Below are 20,742 nucleotides of genomic sequence, written 5' to 3'. Positions count from 1 at the left end.
AGCCGTACGGACACCGTCAGCGAGAACTCACCCCGGGCCGGCCGCTCTGCTCTGTCAGCTCTCAGCCTCATCACAGGGTGTTGAAAAGACACGCTTTGGGTGTTTTGGGGTTTGAAGACGTCCATCATCGCACACCCAGGGCAAGTCAGACTGCAGTAGATCCAGTAGGGAAACAGCTGTTGAGCCTCTTGTCAAGGCGGACGTGCGCTGAGAAAAACAGAGGAAACTTTTCTTCTAAAAAGTTCATCATCTTTGAAAAACACCACCAATTATACAGAATGTTTAGATCCTCTTAACATCACCAGTTTCAAAGTGGTTTCCTGGGGAACAGGAGCAGATTTTGGCGAGAATTCCCAAGAAATTATGCCAGTCCATGATGAATATGTATTATTCAAACTAGCCCATAATGATAAAGAAGAAGAAAGCATTTATTCAGAAGGTTTGAGTTCAGTCCCACAGGAAACTAATTTTAATGTTCATTGGTGTAAAGCCAGTGAGGGATTGTGAGGGGTAGAGGCTCAAATATGCCTTGGCTTCCCTTCTGTGCATTAGCCAAAGGAAAAAACACTTCCACAGGACTCTGATATAAAAAGGATTAAACTAAATATTTTAGTTTTGTATTATCTTCCTACAGACATATTCAAAGATAAGTTCTCCTAACCAGCAGTCCATACTACGTTAAGAAAATTGCGTGGCTCCATCGTTACTTGCAATAAAGTGAACAAATCTACAACTTAACGTTTTGCCTCAATGACCACGAGAGACCTTTTTCTCTTAAATTGACGGAAACCTCCATCACATTTCTAACATAAAGTGTTGCCTATTATAAAATATCAGGTTTACCTAAACTTGTTCAATTAAATGAAATAAAATCACATTTAGCTCAGTTTACATAAACTATTAAAGATACATGATGCAGGATTTTCCTAAAACAATGTACAGACTCATACAGAAGCAATCCCCCTCAATCATCACTTATGACCCATGAGAAGTGTGTGAGGGTGTATTTTTCTGGAGAGACTGCCCTCGGCCTCATTGATGGATTACTGAACGGGCTTTCACCCCTGGCCTTCACCTGCAAATGTCAGTCATATTAGCACATACAGAGCGGGAAGAAACAACCACAAGCAGACAAAAAATAACAAGGACACAGCAAAGAGACACAAAACGACTAAAAAGAGACAAAACCACAAAGGGGTACAAGATGAATATCATGAAACATGAAACAACCAAAAAGACAAAAGTGTCTCGGAGAAACATAAAATTACCTCAAAAATACAAAAAAAAAATAGACTTCAAAGACACAAAACAACCTCGAGGAGGCAAAAAATGACAAACAATAGACACAAAATGACCCATGAGTACACAAAATTAGCCCAAGAGAAACACAAATTTACTTAAATAAGTACAAGTACACTTAAAAAAAAAACAACACGTTTGATATAATGTCATTTGGCTCCTTCAGGAATCATCGCTGTTGCTGCTATAGTGACATTTATATAAACATGGGTGAAAATTGGATAAAAAAAACCCACTAGTGAATATTTTGGGTAAAAATCTGCACAGCTATACATTTGAATTTCCTCCCAATTTCTTTTATGAGAAGAGTTTTTGCGCAATGACACATCAGAAGACAACTTTTGGGTGCAAAATCCAAATCTGTTTAACAAACAGATCTGCTTCTATCCAATCCGAGAAGTTTTGGGGAGCAAAACAGTGAAGAGAGAAACCAAACTGCTGCGTTTAAATGGGCAGAAAACAGACAGCAGAGTGGTGTGACAGAGGCTGTCGGCTGTTTGGAGCTGCTGTAAACATCAGTGTTGATTACAATGAATACGAGAAAACGTGTCTCCTCTGGTAGACTCTGGGGAGAACAGGCTGCTTACTGCTCTCCGTGCGCTGCTAAATTTTTCCGTCTGAAATTTTTGTTATGTGGAGCAACCCTCAAGCTGTGACACGCTCAAGTCAGAGCCGGTGGGGTAACACCAACGAAATGTGCCATCTCTAAAACAGCAGGAGTGTACTGTGGTGGCAAAAAATACATCCTGTGCTTTTGTAATCACACACACACACACCTCTGAGTCAATTATGAAGACAATGGTTTAAGTTGAGGCAAGGCCACATTACCAAATGATCCATGACAGGCACAGAGAGACGAGGAAACTGGGTCAAGTGGACCCTGAGAGAGAACAAGAAGTTAGAAAAGCCGCAGCCAGAGCCAATCGACACCGGATCTTTCTTTTCTCTCATCTCCATCTCATGTGGAGATGAGAGGAAGAGTGATGGAGGGAGAGTTGGATGAAGAAAGTGTTGTTAAAGAGGTGTAAAAAAAAAAAAAAAAAAAAAATCAAAACCCAGGAGAGCGACTGAGGTTTCAACTCTTGTGCATTTCTAATGAAGAGTGAAATATAGAGGAGAAATGGAGCAGATAGATGGAGTGAAAGAGAGACTGGTGACAGAAAGAGAGAGAAAGACTATAAACAGACAGAAAATAAATCCCGTAAGACTAACAAGGGGCTGGGTGACACAGTATTAAAGACATGGAGGGAAGAGGAAGAGATATAGCCGCGGTCCAATGTTGAATTATAAAACATTTATTCTGCTAGAAGTTTTTGAAGTTTTTTTTTTTTTCAGATGTTTGCAAGCATAGAAAAAAACCCTGATTGATGGCTTGCCCAGAGACGGAGAAGAAAAACCAAATTGGCCCACATTTGTCACAAGTCTCAGAGCAGGAACTCTGATCACGACCACATCAGATCCTGTGGAAAAAAATCAGCCACATTTGAGCAGAAGGAGGGCAAATGTGGGCCAGCCAGAGCTACCTCCACGATTAAATAACTACTGGTGTTATTCAGACAATAAATTGACTTTACTGGCAGAAACATGGAACATAAAACATCATAAATGCTGATTTATGTAACACCATAAAGAACCCCAGTCTGAGTCTCAATATTGGCTAATAATTTAGCCTCTAATAGGTGGAATAATAACCAACAGTGCAGCAGCAGGAGCTCCCGCCAACAAATAACAGCCGGCCAATCGGAGCTCCTGTTGCTACTCTGTGAGTTGGACACAGTTTAAGTTTTTGTTGGCATACTGCTTACGTGTCTTTAAATATCAAAAGACCCAGACACACCAAAAATACATCAAACTAGATAAACCGCCACACGGTTATATGCCTCTGTGCACAAGTCAAGTTGCACTTACAGTTTACATCCATGTCTGTAAAAACATGGATGATTCTCACACATCTTCCACCTGGCAAAAGGAAATCTATACAGTCAGCACAGCTTTGAGTTGAGCAGCCATGGTTCTGGAGTTATGGGCAAAAACATGTTTTATGACTTCAGTTTTTACCTCCAGATTCGAATCTGTTCGTTCTTGAGATATTGTGTTCAAAAGAACGACACAGACAAGGACACAGAGAGGTGGATAAGGCAACTTGAACAGCTTCATCTGCCTCTACCTCTCTGCAGACTGAAAGCATTCAGGACAACGGAAAAATTGGATTGCCTTATTTCGTGAAGTGTTTTTAGTTTAGATTTCTTGAATTGTTAATCTGGTGCATAGGGAAGATGCTATGAATTTGGCTTCAATTTCCATATTAGTGATGCTGTGGATGAAAATCACAAGGACATTGAGCTTTGACCTATGACCACCAAAATTTATTCAGCTCATCCTTGAGTCCAAGTGAATGTTTGTGCCAAATTGGAAGAAACTCCCTCAAAGCATTCTTGAGTTTTTGTGCTCCAAAGAATCCGATGTACATACAAACAGACAAACTGAAAAACATAATGCCTTCGTCCTCGGATTTCGCCAGCACGGAGGCATGAAAACTGGTAACAACGAAGGCTGACTGTCGCACAGCCTCACGTTGTCTCAGCTAAAAAGTAGCAGATAAACACACAGCAAAACTACTCAGCCGATGGCCAACTGGCTTGTGCACTCTGCACCAACATGCGAGGAAATACCTGTTCATACCATCAGAGGGCTGTCATCTGTAACTGTCATTAAAAAAGGGAAACAAAAAAGGGAAACAGGGATTACTGCCAAAAGTCGTGGATAACACCTGGTACTTCTTTTGGTACCACCAACTGAGCTGAGTTTTCATTTTCTTCTTTTTTGTCCAAGCGGTACTCACCAGCGACAAGTATTTTGAAGACAACGCAGCCCACACTGAGATCACTGGGACAATGGCTTTTGCTTGTTGGTATAATTTTAAAAAAGCATCATAATTACCATAAAAGCACAATAAAATCAGAACATATAAAATAATGTACAAAATGAATACATCTTACAAATCTATTTATTTAAAAAAAAACATCATGATTCATCATTGCAATAAAATGACAAACTAAAAGGACACTGGGGAAACCTTGCAGTGACATGTTGAGAGGTGTGTATCAATGCTACGTGTGTGTGTGTTGTTTACCGTTAAGAGCATTTGGCACAGAGCCCAATTATTTACCTGTGTGCTCCAATACTGTGACTGTGTGAGTGTGTGTGTGTGTGTGTGTGTGTGTGTGTGTGTGTGTGTGTGTGTGTGATAGTGGTAAAACCCAGTTTGAAAACTGCAACAGCTCTATCACAGAGAGGCACACACACACCTGTGGAGAGGGTTTATGGAGACGTGCTGAAGTTTTTGAAGTAACTGTCACCGTCAATCACACCAAAACACACATATTGTATTAACATTTCTAAAAAGTGGTTTTCAGTTTAACCCCTCAGTGTCCTGAACTGAAGAAAAATATAATTGGAACATGATGGCAACATGTGTACAGGTCTGTCTGGTGTTTCCTGAAGCTTTGAAATAAACTCTTTGAGTGTCATCAGTGACAATTATTATTGGATTTGGGATTATGGATTGTGTTCTGATTGAATAATTGTTAAAGTTCAGCACAGGCTGCCTGGCCAGGCCAAATTAGAGGCGGTTGTGCACAAAGTCAGAGCAGAGCAGGCGACAGATGCATGGTTTAAATATGTAGTATCCAATCTTTCAAACTAAGGGTGAAAAATATGTCCCGAGTACAGCTCTACTTGAGCTGAGAGACCTGACTACAGTCTGATATTGCTCATAAACTTCAGATAGTTGCTTAAAATACCTCTCAAAATTATTTAAAAACATCAAACAAAGCGTTGTCCGAGCCCAGTGAGTGAAGGAGGAAACACAGCCTGGCGCATCTTATTACAAACCTAACAGGTCTGTTTGGGTCCTGCTGGGTTTGGACACAAGTTCCCTCACTTTGTGTGTTGTTGCTGGAGCTGTGAGTGTGCGTTCACACAGCAGTCAACGTGATAGGATTCATTCATTTGCTATAAAAACACAGCTGACACGTGTCGCTGACAGCTGAAATTTCATGATCAGCTGTTTTTTGTTCTGCAGATATGATTTTCAGTTTTAGCTTTTAAGTGCAAAGTAAGACTTTTCTCTGAAAGAGCAGAAATAAAATATCTCAAAATATTTAGAAAGGGCTGTATCAAATATTAGAATTAAAATCTCTGAAACTTTTAAGTTTTCTGATCATGTTTCTAGTTTACTAGCAAAATTCAAAGGTCCAGTGTGTAGGATTTAGGGGCATCTATTGGAAGAAATGGTATACAATATTCAGAACTATGTTTTCAGGAGTTTAGAATCACCAGAAAAGAAAATCCTGTTTTCGTAACCTTGGAATAACCTGTTTATATCTACGTTCAAAGCATGACCTCTCCCATGGTGGAGTCCGCAACATTGTTCTACAATAGCCCAGAATGGACAACCCAAATACTGGCTCTAGACAGGTCCTTTGTGTTTTCACGTCAGCCATCATAACTCTCATAAAAGCTTGGCACACAGAAGTTTCAGTTCTGCAAACTCACCACTAAATCCTACAAACTAGACCTTTAAAACTAAAAACATGAAGAACTGTTAGACTAGCTAAACCGAAAGTGACATCAAGAGGATTTACAAAAGTGTCACCTACCCCTTAAACTCACTAATCTCCCGTGATGTTTAAAAGATCGGTTTAACATTTTGGGAACTAAACTTATTGGCTTCCTTTTTTAGAAAAGGATTGACATGAAATTTGTGTCTGTGCACTGAGGCAGAGCATGGTTGACTAGGCTAGGCTCTGTACTTAATGCACAGAGGTGAGATTGCTATACATCCTCTAATTGTGGAAAGAAAGCAAATGAATGTAGCTCCCAAAATATTTAACTTTTCCTTTAAAAAAGCAAAACTGAGAAACATGCATGATTTTCCTGATCAAAACATGAATAGTTTCTTGCACCAGAGCCGACACAGACTCATGTTGCACACAAGAGTCTCGATTGGTGACAGCGAGTTTGAAAAATCTGGATGTAGAAGACTTGACGTCATCAAAATGTAACCCAGGAAAGGCTTGTGTTGCTCACCAGTCTGTTGTTATAAAACAGTACATGCAACTCTTTGTCTCACATACTGTAGCACAGCACTCACACCAACACACACGAGACTGGCAAAATAACAGCAGGATACATTTCGGAATATCTAGAAAAGCAGAGTGCTTGCTGTCGCCACTTTGAGTGGCTGTTCAAGTGTTGATCTGGTGATATGAACCAAGCACACCTCCGACAGTTCAAATATTGGCACCACGTACAGTATATCTCACATACAAACACACTGACTGCATATCTCTGTGTAAAGCTTAAAAATGTCTCTCATTTTTAAAATCTCTTAATTTTCAAAAAACTAGAGAATAAAAGTAAATATTGTCCTTTTTGTTAAGGTAGGAATACTCTGGGGTGGTAGTGCAATACCTCTCGTGTGGAAAGCACGCAGAGCACTTTCTAGGACTTCTGCTGCCCGTACGAACGTGACGGGAATAAGGCTCAGGCTGTCTAAATCCACAGTCGCTGCAAATACAAAATTACTTTACCCATGTGACTAAACAGCAATATTTTCGTCTCTCCAACACCAACCACCCCTTGAATTTTCCACGCTTCCGCAAAAAAGCAAATTCATCAAGGTGCGAGGTGTGCCACTCCTCTGTGAGACTCGAATCTTGGCGTCAGACAAAAAAAAAAAGTAGTCCAGCCTGAGCGCTCCATATGTTATCCCTAGTGGTTACAGAGGCAGCAGATCTGTTTCGTGGTCCTTTATTCCCAAGTGGCAGTGATGTCTCAGAGGCCAAATGTTCCTCAAAAATTAAACTCTTCAGAGCTTCTTGTAATACTAACGGGGAGCAAATCTATCTGTAAAATTCACTGGAAGCGCCACAGATTTCAATGGGTCTTCAAAGAAGTCTCATTGGTGCTTATAAAAGTCCCCTGCTCCTCCACTGCAGAGCCGAGCAACCCTGAGCACCTCGTGAAGCACTGTGATAGACAAGTCAGGCTTCTGTTTCCAAAGCGATACATTTTACTCCCAACGTCCGTCGCATGGAAACAACTGGGTGTCCCAGAAATCGTCTACGGGCGTGTGTCTGTTGTGTGTATGGTGGTGTTTCCTGTGAGCGCTGCAGTGTGTGGGTGCGGGGGAAAGTGTTTGTCAGTCCATCTCCAGGTCCATCAGTTTGTTGCGTGAGCGTGGAGTGTGTGTGGTGTTGCGGCAGCAGCACTGAGCGCAAACCAGACCCAGGACCAGAGAGAAGAGGCCCACACCTGGAGACACATGACAAGGTTAAAACCAAAAGCACCAACACCACTCCTACGCCTCTAGTACCTCTGCTACTGCTGCAACTAATGCTACTTATACATACTACAAATACTACCACAGCTGGCACAGGAGCTGTTTAAATCACCAAAACTCCTTTTTTTAGTTTTCTTCTGCTTTTACTGGTATTACTATAAGCCTGTCCACCACGGCGATATATCCAACGTCTTAAGTAGGGCTGCACAATATAAGGAAACCGCCTTGCAAACCAGTCAAGTTGCAGTTAAAGTTACAGATGCGGTTACAAATATTCCCCCTAGCAACAGAGAAACTCAGCAAAGTTTCAAGATTAGTGTCACCAATTCAGTATCTGACCAAATGTCTCTGCTCCTGCTCCTGAGGTATGACATAAAGTAATGGTCACAAAAGGATGACGTCATCATTATTTCCTGTTCTGACAACTGTGTAAGATTTTGTCACAGTGTATGAATTCTTGAGTTTTGTGAGGTCACAGTAACCTTTGGCCACTAAATTCTAATAAGTTCATCCTTAAGTCCAACTAGACATTTACGTCAAATGTTAGGAAATCTCCTCAAGGTGTTCTTGCAATACTGCATTCACTAGAACAAGATGGACCAGGTCACATTTGACCCTTGCTGTTCATTGTTGTGTCCAAGTGGATGTTGGTACCAAATTTGAAAAAAATCCTTTCATTTTGTTCACCAGAATGAAATGTTTGTGCTTACAGAATACCCAAAAACACAATATATAGCCTATAGCCAGCACGGTGGCATAAATATGTAATATATGATAATGTTATCACTTTCAATAAATAAACAGATATCCAAAAGTACTCAGTTCATGATTCAGGCGTGTGCACAGTACTTATGCTTATTCCACATTGTCTCCCCTGTATCCAGAAGACAGCTGTCGTGCTATTAATTTAGGCACCAGTCCCTCTCTGGCTTTTGCACTTTTGTCTGCATTCATCTTGTTCAATTTTCCTCCTTCAACCATGCAGAGTAGTGAAACACTAGTCTGATAAACCTCACCTGTGTATTCCTAACGGCAAGGGCTCTGTCTGATTGGCCAGAGAGTTAATAACATGGCAGGAATCAGACAACAGAGCCTCTACAGACAGGATGTGATTTAACACAATGTTACAGTACTGAAGGTGCAATATTGCAGTCTTTTGTGATATCTTCATAAATGCAAGTAGGCACTGCGATGACAATAAAAATAAAATTTAAAAAAAAAGTATAACCATAAATTTAAACAAAAAGCCGGGGTCTGAATTTAGCTCCTGGCCCCATAAAGTCCCTGCTCTGGGTGTATAAACTTTCTGATGGCTCATTTACTGTTGGAGTGAAATTTGCAGGGCTGAACATTGGTGATTGGACAAAAATAAAACATTGTGGAAGCTGCAGCTTCCTTCACACTTCATTTTCAGGATTGAGTGGAACTAGTATCAATATTACACACTATTGCAGCCACCAGTACTGCATCGACTACAGATCCCTCTAAACAGAGACTTTCTCTATGAATAGTAACTCGGGAAGTCCTCATCCCTTTTACAACATCAGCATCAGTGCCAGTTAAGGCATATTTTATTGATTGTTATGGGCTACATTCAGCCTAAACAAAATCAGATTGGTGTCTTATTTAAATCCACTGTGCACTGGTGTTGCCAGCTATCAGACATGTGTCCTAAATAAGCCTGAGCACTGTCAGCGAGTCAAGCACAAAAAGAGCAACTGTAGTTTGGAGTCAGCCTGCAGTTTCAGTGGGGAAGTCCACGCTGACAGTGAGAGCAAAAAAACCCAAACTTTTACATATTTTCAGGGATATTTTGCTGTGCTCACTGGAAACATTATTTAAATTTCAATACTTTGGTCATCTACCTCAACAGTATAATAAGCCAGCTTACAGAAACAGGCTATCATAGGTTGTAATTCTTGATGGCAACAGCAACAAACTGGATGTTGATAGGTTGCACGCACACTATACACCAGAGAATACAACACTGAACAGTAGTAATTTAACATCTTAAAATCCTAAATAGTGAGTGTATGATGGTTTAATTACCTATTGAGGCTGCTACTCCGTATAAGAGGGGCAACTTTAGGGACTCCCACACTGCAGAAGAAGAGAGAAATACAGATTTGGTGTTTATTCAGAGCAAATAACATAAAAATAGAAAGATGTGGTTAAAGTAAACATCAGTTCAGTAATCTGACCTGCAAATTTGACTGTAAGGAAGACTCGGGATGACGTCAGCTCTGCAGCTTGAGTCCAGGCTCCCGTTGAGGCTGACAGGTACCAGGGAGTGGCGATGCAATGATACTCACCGCTGTCACTGAAAAACACAGAGGCATACAGAGATATATTAGGCTGCAACCATGAACAAAAACTAAATGTTTGCTGATAATCCACCGTTTACCCATGACCATACTCACCTGTCTTGAGTGCCATGAATGTTCAGCATGTATGTGTGTGTGTCTTTCCGCTCTATCGAAACGTCACTGGACGAGTTGCGTGTGTCTTTCCTCACAACGCCGAAGCGGTCCACGCTGGCCACCTGGGTCGTTGTCTCTCCTCCGCGGAGCCTGGTGAAAAACCAACGCACCTCGTACGCCAGGTCATCTGAGGGAGAGAGAGAGAGAACACTAAGCAAAGCTGTGATGTTTTTAAAGAACATATTTATTACATTTTTCATATATAACACAGAATGAAACAACTCAAACCAATAAAAAAATAAAATAAAATAAAGATGAGCAGGTGATAATAAATAAAAATAAAAGCAGCGAGCATTATAAGCATACCCAGCCTTCATCACACCCCACAACAGAGAGAGGCAATATAAAACAAGTAAATAAATAAAAACCCTTGTAATATGAAAGATGACGGCGTAGATCCAATATATTATAAGTAAGTGTCTTCAACTATATAGAGAGAATCCACTGAGGAGTGAAGCATACATGATATGTATTATTGGGAATACACTTCTTTGTTGGAGCAGCATCACTGAACCAAAAAAGAAAAATATTCCTCTGGGCGGCAAAAGTCAATAAATTGAGTCACCTCTTGAGTTTGATATTTATAAACTGACCATCTGGAAGACCAAGTAGGAGGCTGTGATATTTAAAAAGAACAATAAAAACTGACCGTTTGCTTGGTTGTTATTTGCCAACAAAAAGCTCCAACCACCTTCAAAGCCACAAAGTCTTTTCACAATTCTATTTCTGCAGAAATACGTCTTCAAAGGTTGCAAAGCAGTTTCAGTTCAAGGATATGCAGAGTGTTAATGTTAGATAGAGTTAAGAGATCAGAAGCACTGTGTCTTTCCCTCAATGCTCCAATCACAGCATCATAGCTGGATGATGACCTTTGACATCCTTCCACACTTCCAGCAGTCCAGTTTCAACTCCACATGTTATACATCGTAAAGTCAGGTTAACCCTTGAGATCTGCTGGACCACCACTGATGTCGGCCGACATTACTGTCTTTAAGAGGCTGAGGCACGCTCATTTGTTGCATGAGGGCCAGGGAGGGGTAGGGGAGAGGTATGCCCCCTCTAAATTTGGATATTTTTTCTAATCTGTGAACACAGCATTGGCGGAGCTCTGTGAGTTCCTTTTCAGCTGCAGTTTATGATGCTTATGTCTCGGAGAGGATAATTGGTTTGTTGATGCGGTCAGGGCGGTTCAGATCAGACTGATGGATGAGAGGAGCAGCTGCTACAGAGCGAGGTGAAAGCAAATGTTTGGACCGAATGTAATTAAGTAAGGTGCTCCCTGTCCAGGTAATAACTGCTGTACATTTCACTGAGCGGTGCTGCTGAGTTCAGGAATCCTGCAGATCATCTTGCTGAGGTGAGGGTGTGTGTACAGTTAAATCATTACATAACCAGAAACCATGAATTACCAGAACAACCTGGAATCATGGACAATTATAAAGGAAAGATGCAAGAAGACATGGAAAGGACAAAATCACAGTGCACAAGTTAAAGGAGCTAATGGAATCACATTTCACATTGCACCATGTATTGTTTTCATGTGACAAATAAATGACGACTGATTGATTGAAATAACGATTAAGTTTCACTCACATGACATCTATTTGTGCCCAGAGTATGCTCTGCACTCCGAAACTGCGGTGCAGTGCATAACTGATGGGTATGAATATAGTACAACTGTGCTCCTGATGAACGCTGCAGCTTCAAAATTATAAAAAAGATATGGTGGCAGATGACCGTGGTGGGAAACCCTTGTTCCCCTTGTTGCCTTTGTTGTAGAATATTGATGATCAAACACTTTTACATCAATATTTTGATGATATTTATCTATTGGTGCTTTCGCAAAATATTTACACAATGAGATTTTTGATAAATAATCATCAGTAATGTGTATATAATGACAATGTATGTAAAGGAAAATGATACAACAGCTAGAACAGTCTGTAAAGTTCAGAAAGTCACTTAACTGTAATGCAGCCTTGAAAACCAGGCAAGGACAACACTCAAAATATTACAAAATCCAAAATTTAAGATCTCTTGTCTTATATCACTGTATCAGCATAATATCAATGTATTACCCAGAACTAGTAGAAAAACACACTGTTCAAAGACTTCAGATACCTTTATCTGTTTTTAGTTGCTTTAAGTTGTGCAGGATGACATCATCACTCAAGAGTCAATCTTTTCCTGAAAGTCCAAGTACTCGCTTCATGAAGTCTTGATCTAAAGCTAACATTTACTTTAGTTAACAGCCCGACTGCTATTAGTAATGTTAAACTGTTATTTATGTTGACATATTTATTACCAAAACAGGCCAGTTAGGAATTTTAATGTATCATTTTAACAGCTTTAAAAAAGACGCAGAATAATTTATGTTACACTGTGATGTCGTCACATGTGATGACACTTCAAGTATACAGAGAAGTGTAAGTGTACTTATTTTAGCAAGGAAATCGAGGGAGAGAACGTTATTTTTGGATACACAATGCAGCTCTGATTTCACTACGATGAGGAAAAAAAAATAACCAAAAAGCAGGAGAACAACTCCATTATCACCACATTTAAACACACTCCAGCTGCTGTTTCCTCTCATGCAAAAAGACAGAAAAGACAGAGAGATGGACACGCGACAGAAAAAAAGGAGGATAGTGATGACAAAAGAAAGAAAACAGGGACAAGAGAGAATTTGTGATAATAGATGTAATCTTTGGAAAGGGGGCGAGCGAGCTAATTATTTTCAAGAGCAAGACGTCGAGAGAGAGAGAGAGAGAGAGAGAGAGAGAGAGAGAGAGAGAGAGAGAAGCACAAACTAGTCATTAGTCTGCCAGGGAGAGAGGGACTATTAGCACTGTGCCTCCTACACACACACACACACACACACACACACACACACACACACACACACACACACACACACACACAGAAGCACAATAAAAACCCCATGCAGACTGAGTCATCCTCTGTCATTTAGGAGACAAATAGAGGATACAGATGAAAAAATAAAGAGAACATTTGCGAACGACAACGTGAAAGAAAAAAAAAGACAAATGATGATAAAAAACAATTACAGAAAAAAAAGGGGAAGAGTGAGAGATGGAGAAATGAGGAGGGAGAAAGAAGATAATATAATGAAGAGAAAGATGGAGGAGAGGAGTGAACTCACCCACAGCAGAGTAATGAATCACATCTCAATTTCTCTCTCCCTCTCTTCCCTAATGGTTTTAATATTCAAGTGCTACATCATTAAAAACTGGTAGTAGCACGAGCAGCAGCAGCAGTAATAACACTGGCCTTGGTTTTAGTTTAGTGTCCTGTCGTCTTTAGATATAGCATGATCTGAAAACTCTGTCAGGGCCATGTGACGCTTTAAAGTTCCCATGAAACAAAAAAATATATTGTTCCAGTTATAATTCTGGTAACCCTTGAACACCTGGATCAACATCAGTTTCCCTGTGCTGCATTAAGACACGTTTAACCAGCATTTAAACCTCTGACATCTAAGAAAATTGGTTCAAATCCTTTCAGAAACACAGAATAATCTAACGAGCAAGAAATGTCTTACAAACAGCAAAAAAAAAAAAAAGAAAAAAAAAAAAAAAAGTACAAGGTGAAAAGGAAATGATCTAAAAATTAGCTGTAGGGCATTATTAGATATGATCAAAATATGAGAAAAAATGATTTTTTTAAAAGAAATTAAATTCACTTCAGTAGATGCATATAAAGAAATAATCGTGCAGTACATGTCAGCGTCTAAAACTCTTGCACAACCGTCAAAGTGTAGGCAGAAATGACTAGAATTTCTGATTATTAATTTAAAGGAAATAATAAGTTCCACAATTTTAATGTCAACTGTCAAAGACAGAAAAGATAGAACTAATTTAAATACCTCTGCTTCTCATCTACACAGGAAATCAGAATAAAAAAGCTCTCCTGCACACTGTTAAATCTGACAAAACTGAGGGCGATGATGATGATGGTGGTGCTGAAGATGCATTAGGACAGTGGAGAGAGGGGCATCATTTTTATTTATTTATTTTGCACAAAGACAAAGTAGCCGAGAGCTCCATCCAATCACAGAGGAGGAAAAAAGGAGGTGACACTGAGTGAGGCGGGTGAATGGGTTGCGGCAGTGCATGCTTTTTAGTGAATTTTTTAATAATTTCTCAATCATTTTTTAAATCGAGTGAGTGATTTGAGGATAACTGTTCTCAAATGTGCAAAACAGCTACTTTTCCCTTTCTTTAATTACAACAAAACAGCTTCTGGATTGTTGGCTGGACAAAAATCTAAAAACATGCTCTGGAATTGCGATGAAAATTTTCCAAAATTTTTAACAATTAATTGAGTAAATAATCTGCATATATTGATAAAGTAATTGTCCAACACTTCTGCCCTCCCTAATAATCATCTCATTAAGCAAACTTAGATCTCATTTCATTGTGACTTTATTGCAAACTAAGGTTTGTGGTGGTTGTGGACTTGAATAAAGAGCTGTGAATTATCAATGAATTTATAGTCTACACTGGTTGGACTGAATGTCAATGGGAAACTAATCTTTAACAGCACATTTCGGGTAAAAAAATAAGTATTTCAAGCTGTTTTCCTGGCAGACATGTTGTCCACACATGAGCTCTGCCTCAAAGTAAGTCTATACTCCGTTGAGACCCTCCGGATGGGCGTGGTGGAGGCTTTCCTGACCCCTCCAGCACACTGGACCCATCTATCAGTCAGGGCTCCCATCAGTGCGTGCCAGATGAAGGATTGCTATGATAAGAATATTTATCTCCAGGGGTGCGCACTCAGAGTGACCTGATGTGAGGATCACGTCCTGAACTCACACCTGGTGCTAGTGATGGACGGGATGAATTACAACGGGTGAAGTTCAAAAGAGGATGCTGAGTGTACGACATATTGTGACCATAACTCAGAATAAACTGCCCACTAAAGGTAAAGTATTGTTAAAAAAGGCAGGTTCTGTTTCGTGATGGGTGAAAATGATGAATAAACAAATCTCTCTGAATGACTGCACTGGGTCAGCCTGTCAAATGTTCTCTCATCTGAAAGGATGAAGACAAGAAACTGTTGCAAATTTTGGACCACTTTGATGTTATGAAAGAAAAATTCCATGATATTAATTTGGGTCTGCATTTTGGTATTTTGATTGTCATTTCTATTATTAATAGTCACTGCTGAAAAGAAGCTAGACATATGAGTTCACACTACAGATGTCCCGATATGATCTCAAACATCAGTTTCAGGGCTGATCAAGGCATTTTTTAACTGATCTGCATCAGCAATATTTAGCTTATAGAGCCCAATCCAATCCTTTGTTTTATGTCAGCTGTCACATAGGTGTTTTACTTTCACACACAGCAACAGTATGATCCTGTTTATTAATGCTATTTACCAAAGTTAAGAGCACTCCATTTAAGCTCAGTATGAGAATCTCGTGTTTTGCCTTCAACTATCGCAAATGGTGTTTCTCAGCCCTGCTCCGAGGAGAGAGGATGACAGCAGTAAAAACCTTACTAAAAACCATATTCAGCACTGCAAGTATGCAAGCAAAAAGCCAACATGGCTTATGTATTAATGAAAAATAATCCGCCAAAAAGATGTGAAGATGACAAAAATAAACACTCCAGGGAATACAGTTCATTCAGGTAACTCAGACTGAAGTTACAAACCCTGGAGAATCGGCCTGCTCTCTTAAAGGGACAGATACTCCCCCTGAGACCGGCGAAAAGATTAAAGACAATGTTTGTAATTTTATATATTTTTTTGTGAAATAAATAAATAATGCTAATAAAATAGCTAATGCATTGCAAAGCTATTCATTTATTGAAATTCTCAAGCAAAGGCTTTACATTGGATCAATTTTAATAACTTTAAAGAGGCTGTCTTAAAGTGTGCACTGTGCAGCCATATAATCCAGAAAAATTGAAGTATCAGATAAAGATTAAGTATCAGCAGATACTCAATACTAAATGACTCTGATTTTGGGTAAAAAACATATTTGGGACAGACAGGCTGAAAACATGATAATTTGGAAGAGAAAAAAAGGCTTTTACCCAAACTATGTGTTAAAAACATCGACTACAGATAAGAGACTGTAAGTCTGACCTGCAGTGTTTACTGTAACTGTGTGCACACAGTGTTCCTGTGCAGTGAGGGATCATTAGCAACATTTCAGGTGCACTTCACTTTCAGCTTCACCTCCAAATAAAGTGGATAATCTGGATAAACCGTTGGCTTGTTTACAATCTGTTATTGTAGCGACATGTTCCCATATCTCAGTAATTACTTTGCTGAGTACGTTATCATCACTGATGAAACAGAAATAAGACTCAGACTTTAATGAACCAAATATCCTTAAACCAAGGGGTGTCAGACTCATTTAGCTCACGGGCCACGTACAGCCCAATTTGATCCTAAGTGGGCCAGACCAGTAAAACCATTACATAATGATCTATAAATAACAACACCTCCCTTTTTTCTCTTCTCTTAGTGTAAAGAAGCACACTCTTAAAACATTCATCTGTTTACAAAAAGGATGATAAACAGCATGAGATGTCTTAACAGAAATAAGAGCAATATCGTGGCTATTTCATCACGCCATAATTACTATTACAGTTAGTCTGCAAGGTGTGTCGGTTTTGACTCGTGCTCCAGCTCCATTTTGTCAAATCCTAGTGCTCACGTGAGGCAGGAAAAAACTTAAATGAGGTTTATTTTGGAATACATAAAAAATGCAACAGGCAAAGTCTTTCCATTATCACATCTTATCTGGTCCACTACCGACTTGATGTCCTTACTATCTCGCATAAAACGGTTCCTACATGATAAAATATGTCATCCTATACTCTTTTTTCATGCGCACTCAACTGCCTTACAGCACCATAGCCATAGTACATAATTTAGCCTGCATTCTAACAGAAATAACGTAATAAGTAATGCAAATTTAGTCTACTACTACACACCACTCAAAATACACAGAAACGGCTGCAAAAACTTAAATAATATCAAAACCTATATAATGTATCATAAACATTTTTACCTAGTATAAAATACGGCATTAAGTGGCCAGTCTACGACTCATTGACATGACTGTGATGCTGGCATCATCACATCAAACTAAAAGCCATTGAGGACACAGGTTATGATATCCCCTGCCTTACAAACCATTTACTAAACTGACGTTTTGACAGTGCCTTAGCTGCAGGGTTTCACAATAATGTTTTTAGATATAAGTCTGATACAGTCTTTAATTCTCAGCCTGCTAATATTGTAATTATTATATTTTGCATAATGTTCAATATCTGTAAATATCACCAGAATAACTATCCCTTTTTCCAGAGAATTGAGTTCTGGTCAGGTTGAAAAACCCTTCTGAAGCAGCATTTTACATGAAGTGGCTACTCAAAGTTGAACTTGCACCTGAAAAATGACACCTCTTAGCCTTTACAAGTGAATCACTGATAGATGTGCAAACTTTTCTCGTGGGTAATCTTTATATATAGATAGGTTTCTCAGCATATGAATGCAGAATCTGAAGGTGAGAGGAAAAAATGATGGTGTTTGAAGAGTTTTGGTTTCAATTAGATTAAGAACCACCCCAACAACACTGGGTAATAAAGAGTAAAGAAAATAATCGAGACATAAATGAGTTGCTACTTATGCTGCTGATAAAGAATCATAAATAATATTTCATTGCCACCATGCTTTTAGGTAAACAACAGTTATATAGTACAATTTGGCACTTTTTAACTACGGACATCCCTAGTTCTGTAACTGGACCCTTTGGCGGGCCGTTTCTGGCCCGGGGGCCGCGTGTTAGACGCCCCTGCTTTAGAGAGTCATTTTTATTTTCTGCATTGTTGGTGAAGTTCTATTTTCATTTGAATATTTGTTTACGATCAGGTAAAAATAACTCCCATTATTATGGGAGTAACACATTTACATATATTTACTTGAACAGAGATGTTTTCTGATGACAAGATGCACAAAAACTATTTTAATCCCTTATATAATCACTATGACTCTATTCTTATATAATCACATCTTTTAAAAACTAGCTGACAGTCAAAAGATATGTGTGCTTCTCTGACGTTGTGATAACACCAGGTTAGTGTCTGACATTGCCGTTAATGATCAAAGACGCACTTTGCATAATTCTGCAGGACTGACGCATGAACTCGGCTTGCTTGTTTCAGAGACGACACCCATACTCCAGGAACGGAGCTATAATTAGAAAGCCTCTGCTTTCTCACAGTTAGCCTCCATCCTTTACTTTCTTTGTTCTTGACGGCAGAGAGGACGGAGAATGAGGAGCGGGAGGGAGGGAGGAAAGGGGATTTGAAAATACTTAGTGACTGAGAAGATTATTTTGTTTATCACATAGCCGTAAATCAACAGCGAGAGGGCCCTCAGCAATGTGAGCACATCTCAAGCTGTGTCTTCGGAGAGCACGTAGTATCACCAGAGACACCCCCGCCCCCTCCTCATGGGAGGTGCTATAGGAGTATCTGATCCCCCACCAGCAGGCTGACGCACAGTCTCCTGCCCACAGCTGTTCCTCTGCTGAATGCAGACTCTCACCGTCCCCCCATACAGACCTCTCTACACCCCTATATGAACCGATGAACTCTCTGACTCCCATCCAAACAGTCACTTGATAAGCTACAGTGTTTGACGCCTTGCTGCACAGAGACTCAGAAAAACAGAAGTGTGTGTGTGTGTGTGTGTGTGTGTGTGTGTGTGTGTGTGTGTGTGTGTGTGTGTGTGTGCGTGTGTGTGTTGCTAAAGAGGCAGGTGTAAACATCATTACTGCAGTTAAAGGGAGATGTAACAGACTGAATAAAGTGTGATCAAAGGCTTGTTGGCAATTTGACAAACTCAAAATCAAGACAGCCTGTTAGCAGATGAATGTGGGATAATTTGGCCATAACAAGCAATCAGTGGTCCACAATATGACAGCTAACATCTAGGGCTTAAGTGGTGCATCAACGTAATCGACATCATCCATTAAAGAGGCCCTGTTGTGCTCATTTTTGGGATCATATTTGTATTTTGGGACTTTACTTAAATATGTTCACATGTTTTAATGTTCAAAAAACACATCTCATACTGCCCTTTACTGCAGCACCTCAGTCTGAAACAATCAATGCCCAGAAGACACATAAAAAGACCTTGGAGAGAGATCGTTGCAGAGTTTTTAGCGTATACACCTCCTCCGTCAGAAGTGGTCACACAACATGCCGTACACCAGGATTGCTCAGTGATGTATGACGTCATATGCAAAGAAGCTATGAAGCTCTACATACAGCACAGAGGAAAGGCTTCAGGCTAACAGAAAATACTTTTAAAAATAGATATAGATCTGAATATAGAATATCACCAGCGTTATATATAAAGTTTTATGACAGTTTGGTCAAACAGCGCAGTGACGGTGTAAGTAGGAAGTAGGAAAACTGTCAGTTTGGCAGGTGTAATGAGCGGAGCAGTCAGCTGACAGCCTCACTGACGACAACAAGATCTGTCAGACTTCACAACTCTTTTAGCTTTGTTACTAGCAGCACTGTTTTCAGTGGTGAGCAGCTTCAATAAGCAGGAGGAGGGGATCCTGCTGATTGGACGGCTGAGGAGGAACTACAGTGCATCTCTAATAGAATATCTGGCTCCTGTCTGGGCTAATAAAACTAAAATGGCTGTCTGTGGAAATGAAGACAGTCTGATTGGATTTCTCTGGATTAATCCCTCGAGGAGAGTCCAAGGCGTGTAACTGCCTGAAACACACACACACACATGCACACAAAAGACTGACAATTACCACCAGTGCTTCTAATGAAACTGTGTGTGTTCTCTGCTCCATAAAGCAGGACAGCGCTGGTAGAGTGGAATACTAAACACTATAAAAACACTATTTAGCCTCACAGAAACAAAACCGCTGGGAAGCAAAGTTCCCCTCTTGCTCGCTGCATGCTTAATAAGACCTCCAGTAAATGAATGCAAATTTTAGTTGATATTTGGCATGTTTTACTTGCAGATGCCTTCTGAATACACAACATGAATACACGAGTTACACTGATGCGGGTTTCATTAAGCCAGCACTGATATATATTTTATTTTAGCATCTTTCAAAATGGATTTGATCATTAGCAGGGTGTAAAAACAAGCAAAGATTGCAGTAAGGAGTTTAAATATTACTTCAGTCTTTTCCAGACTGCCATGAATCAAAGTGTTAGTTTTGAAGATTGGCATAAGAGGAAATAATGTATCAATCTTCTTAGTTTCTTGAGACTCTAACACTAAAGCATCACAACTTTTAAACTGTCCTAAAACTGTCCTATAACATTTATATTTATGTTTACATTTAATTCAGTAATGATTAAATCCACATTCTTTTTGACTTTTCTTAAATCCAAGAGCATAAAACACAAATCAAACAAATCAAATATATTCCCATATATACCCCCCTGAAAACTAGTATTGTATTGTTTTTTTCCAAAGTATATTTGTGTGTAGTTAAGGCCCACAGGAGGTCCAGCAGCGGCATCAGTGGAGGCTGATGGGGACTAACTGGTTGTGTCATATTGGTTATAGTATTACAGAAAATATAGT

General features: G+C 39.7%; 1 protein-coding gene across 1 annotated transcript in view; it reads right to left on the bottom strand.

Annotated features, from left to right (window-relative positions):
• Positions 1-4,288: 4,288 nt before the first annotated feature.
• Positions 4,289-20,742, bottom strand: part of ptgfrnb (prostaglandin F2 receptor inhibitor b) — a 71,397-nt gene continuing 54,943 nt past the window's right edge. The window contains exons 12-15 of the mRNA XM_042512948.2: positions 10,066-10,252; positions 9,847-9,965; positions 9,695-9,745; positions 4,289-7,617 (exon numbers count right to left, since the gene is read on the bottom strand). Of these exons, the coding sequence (XP_042368882.2) occupies positions 7,505-7,617; positions 9,695-9,745; positions 9,847-9,965; positions 10,066-10,252 (470 nt within the window). The 3' untranslated portion in view covers positions 4,289-7,504. The remainder of the gene's footprint in view (positions 7,618-9,694; positions 9,746-9,846; positions 9,966-10,065; positions 10,253-20,742) is intronic.

Source organism: Plectropomus leopardus, chromosome 24 (assembly GCF_026936395.1).
Source record: "Plectropomus leopardus strain MGB_pleo_1.0 chromosome 24, ASM2693639v1, whole genome shotgun sequence".
NCBI lineage: Eukaryota > Metazoa > Chordata > Actinopteri > Perciformes > Serranidae > Plectropomus > Plectropomus leopardus.
This window is presented reverse-complemented; position numbering and strand designations above follow the sequence as displayed.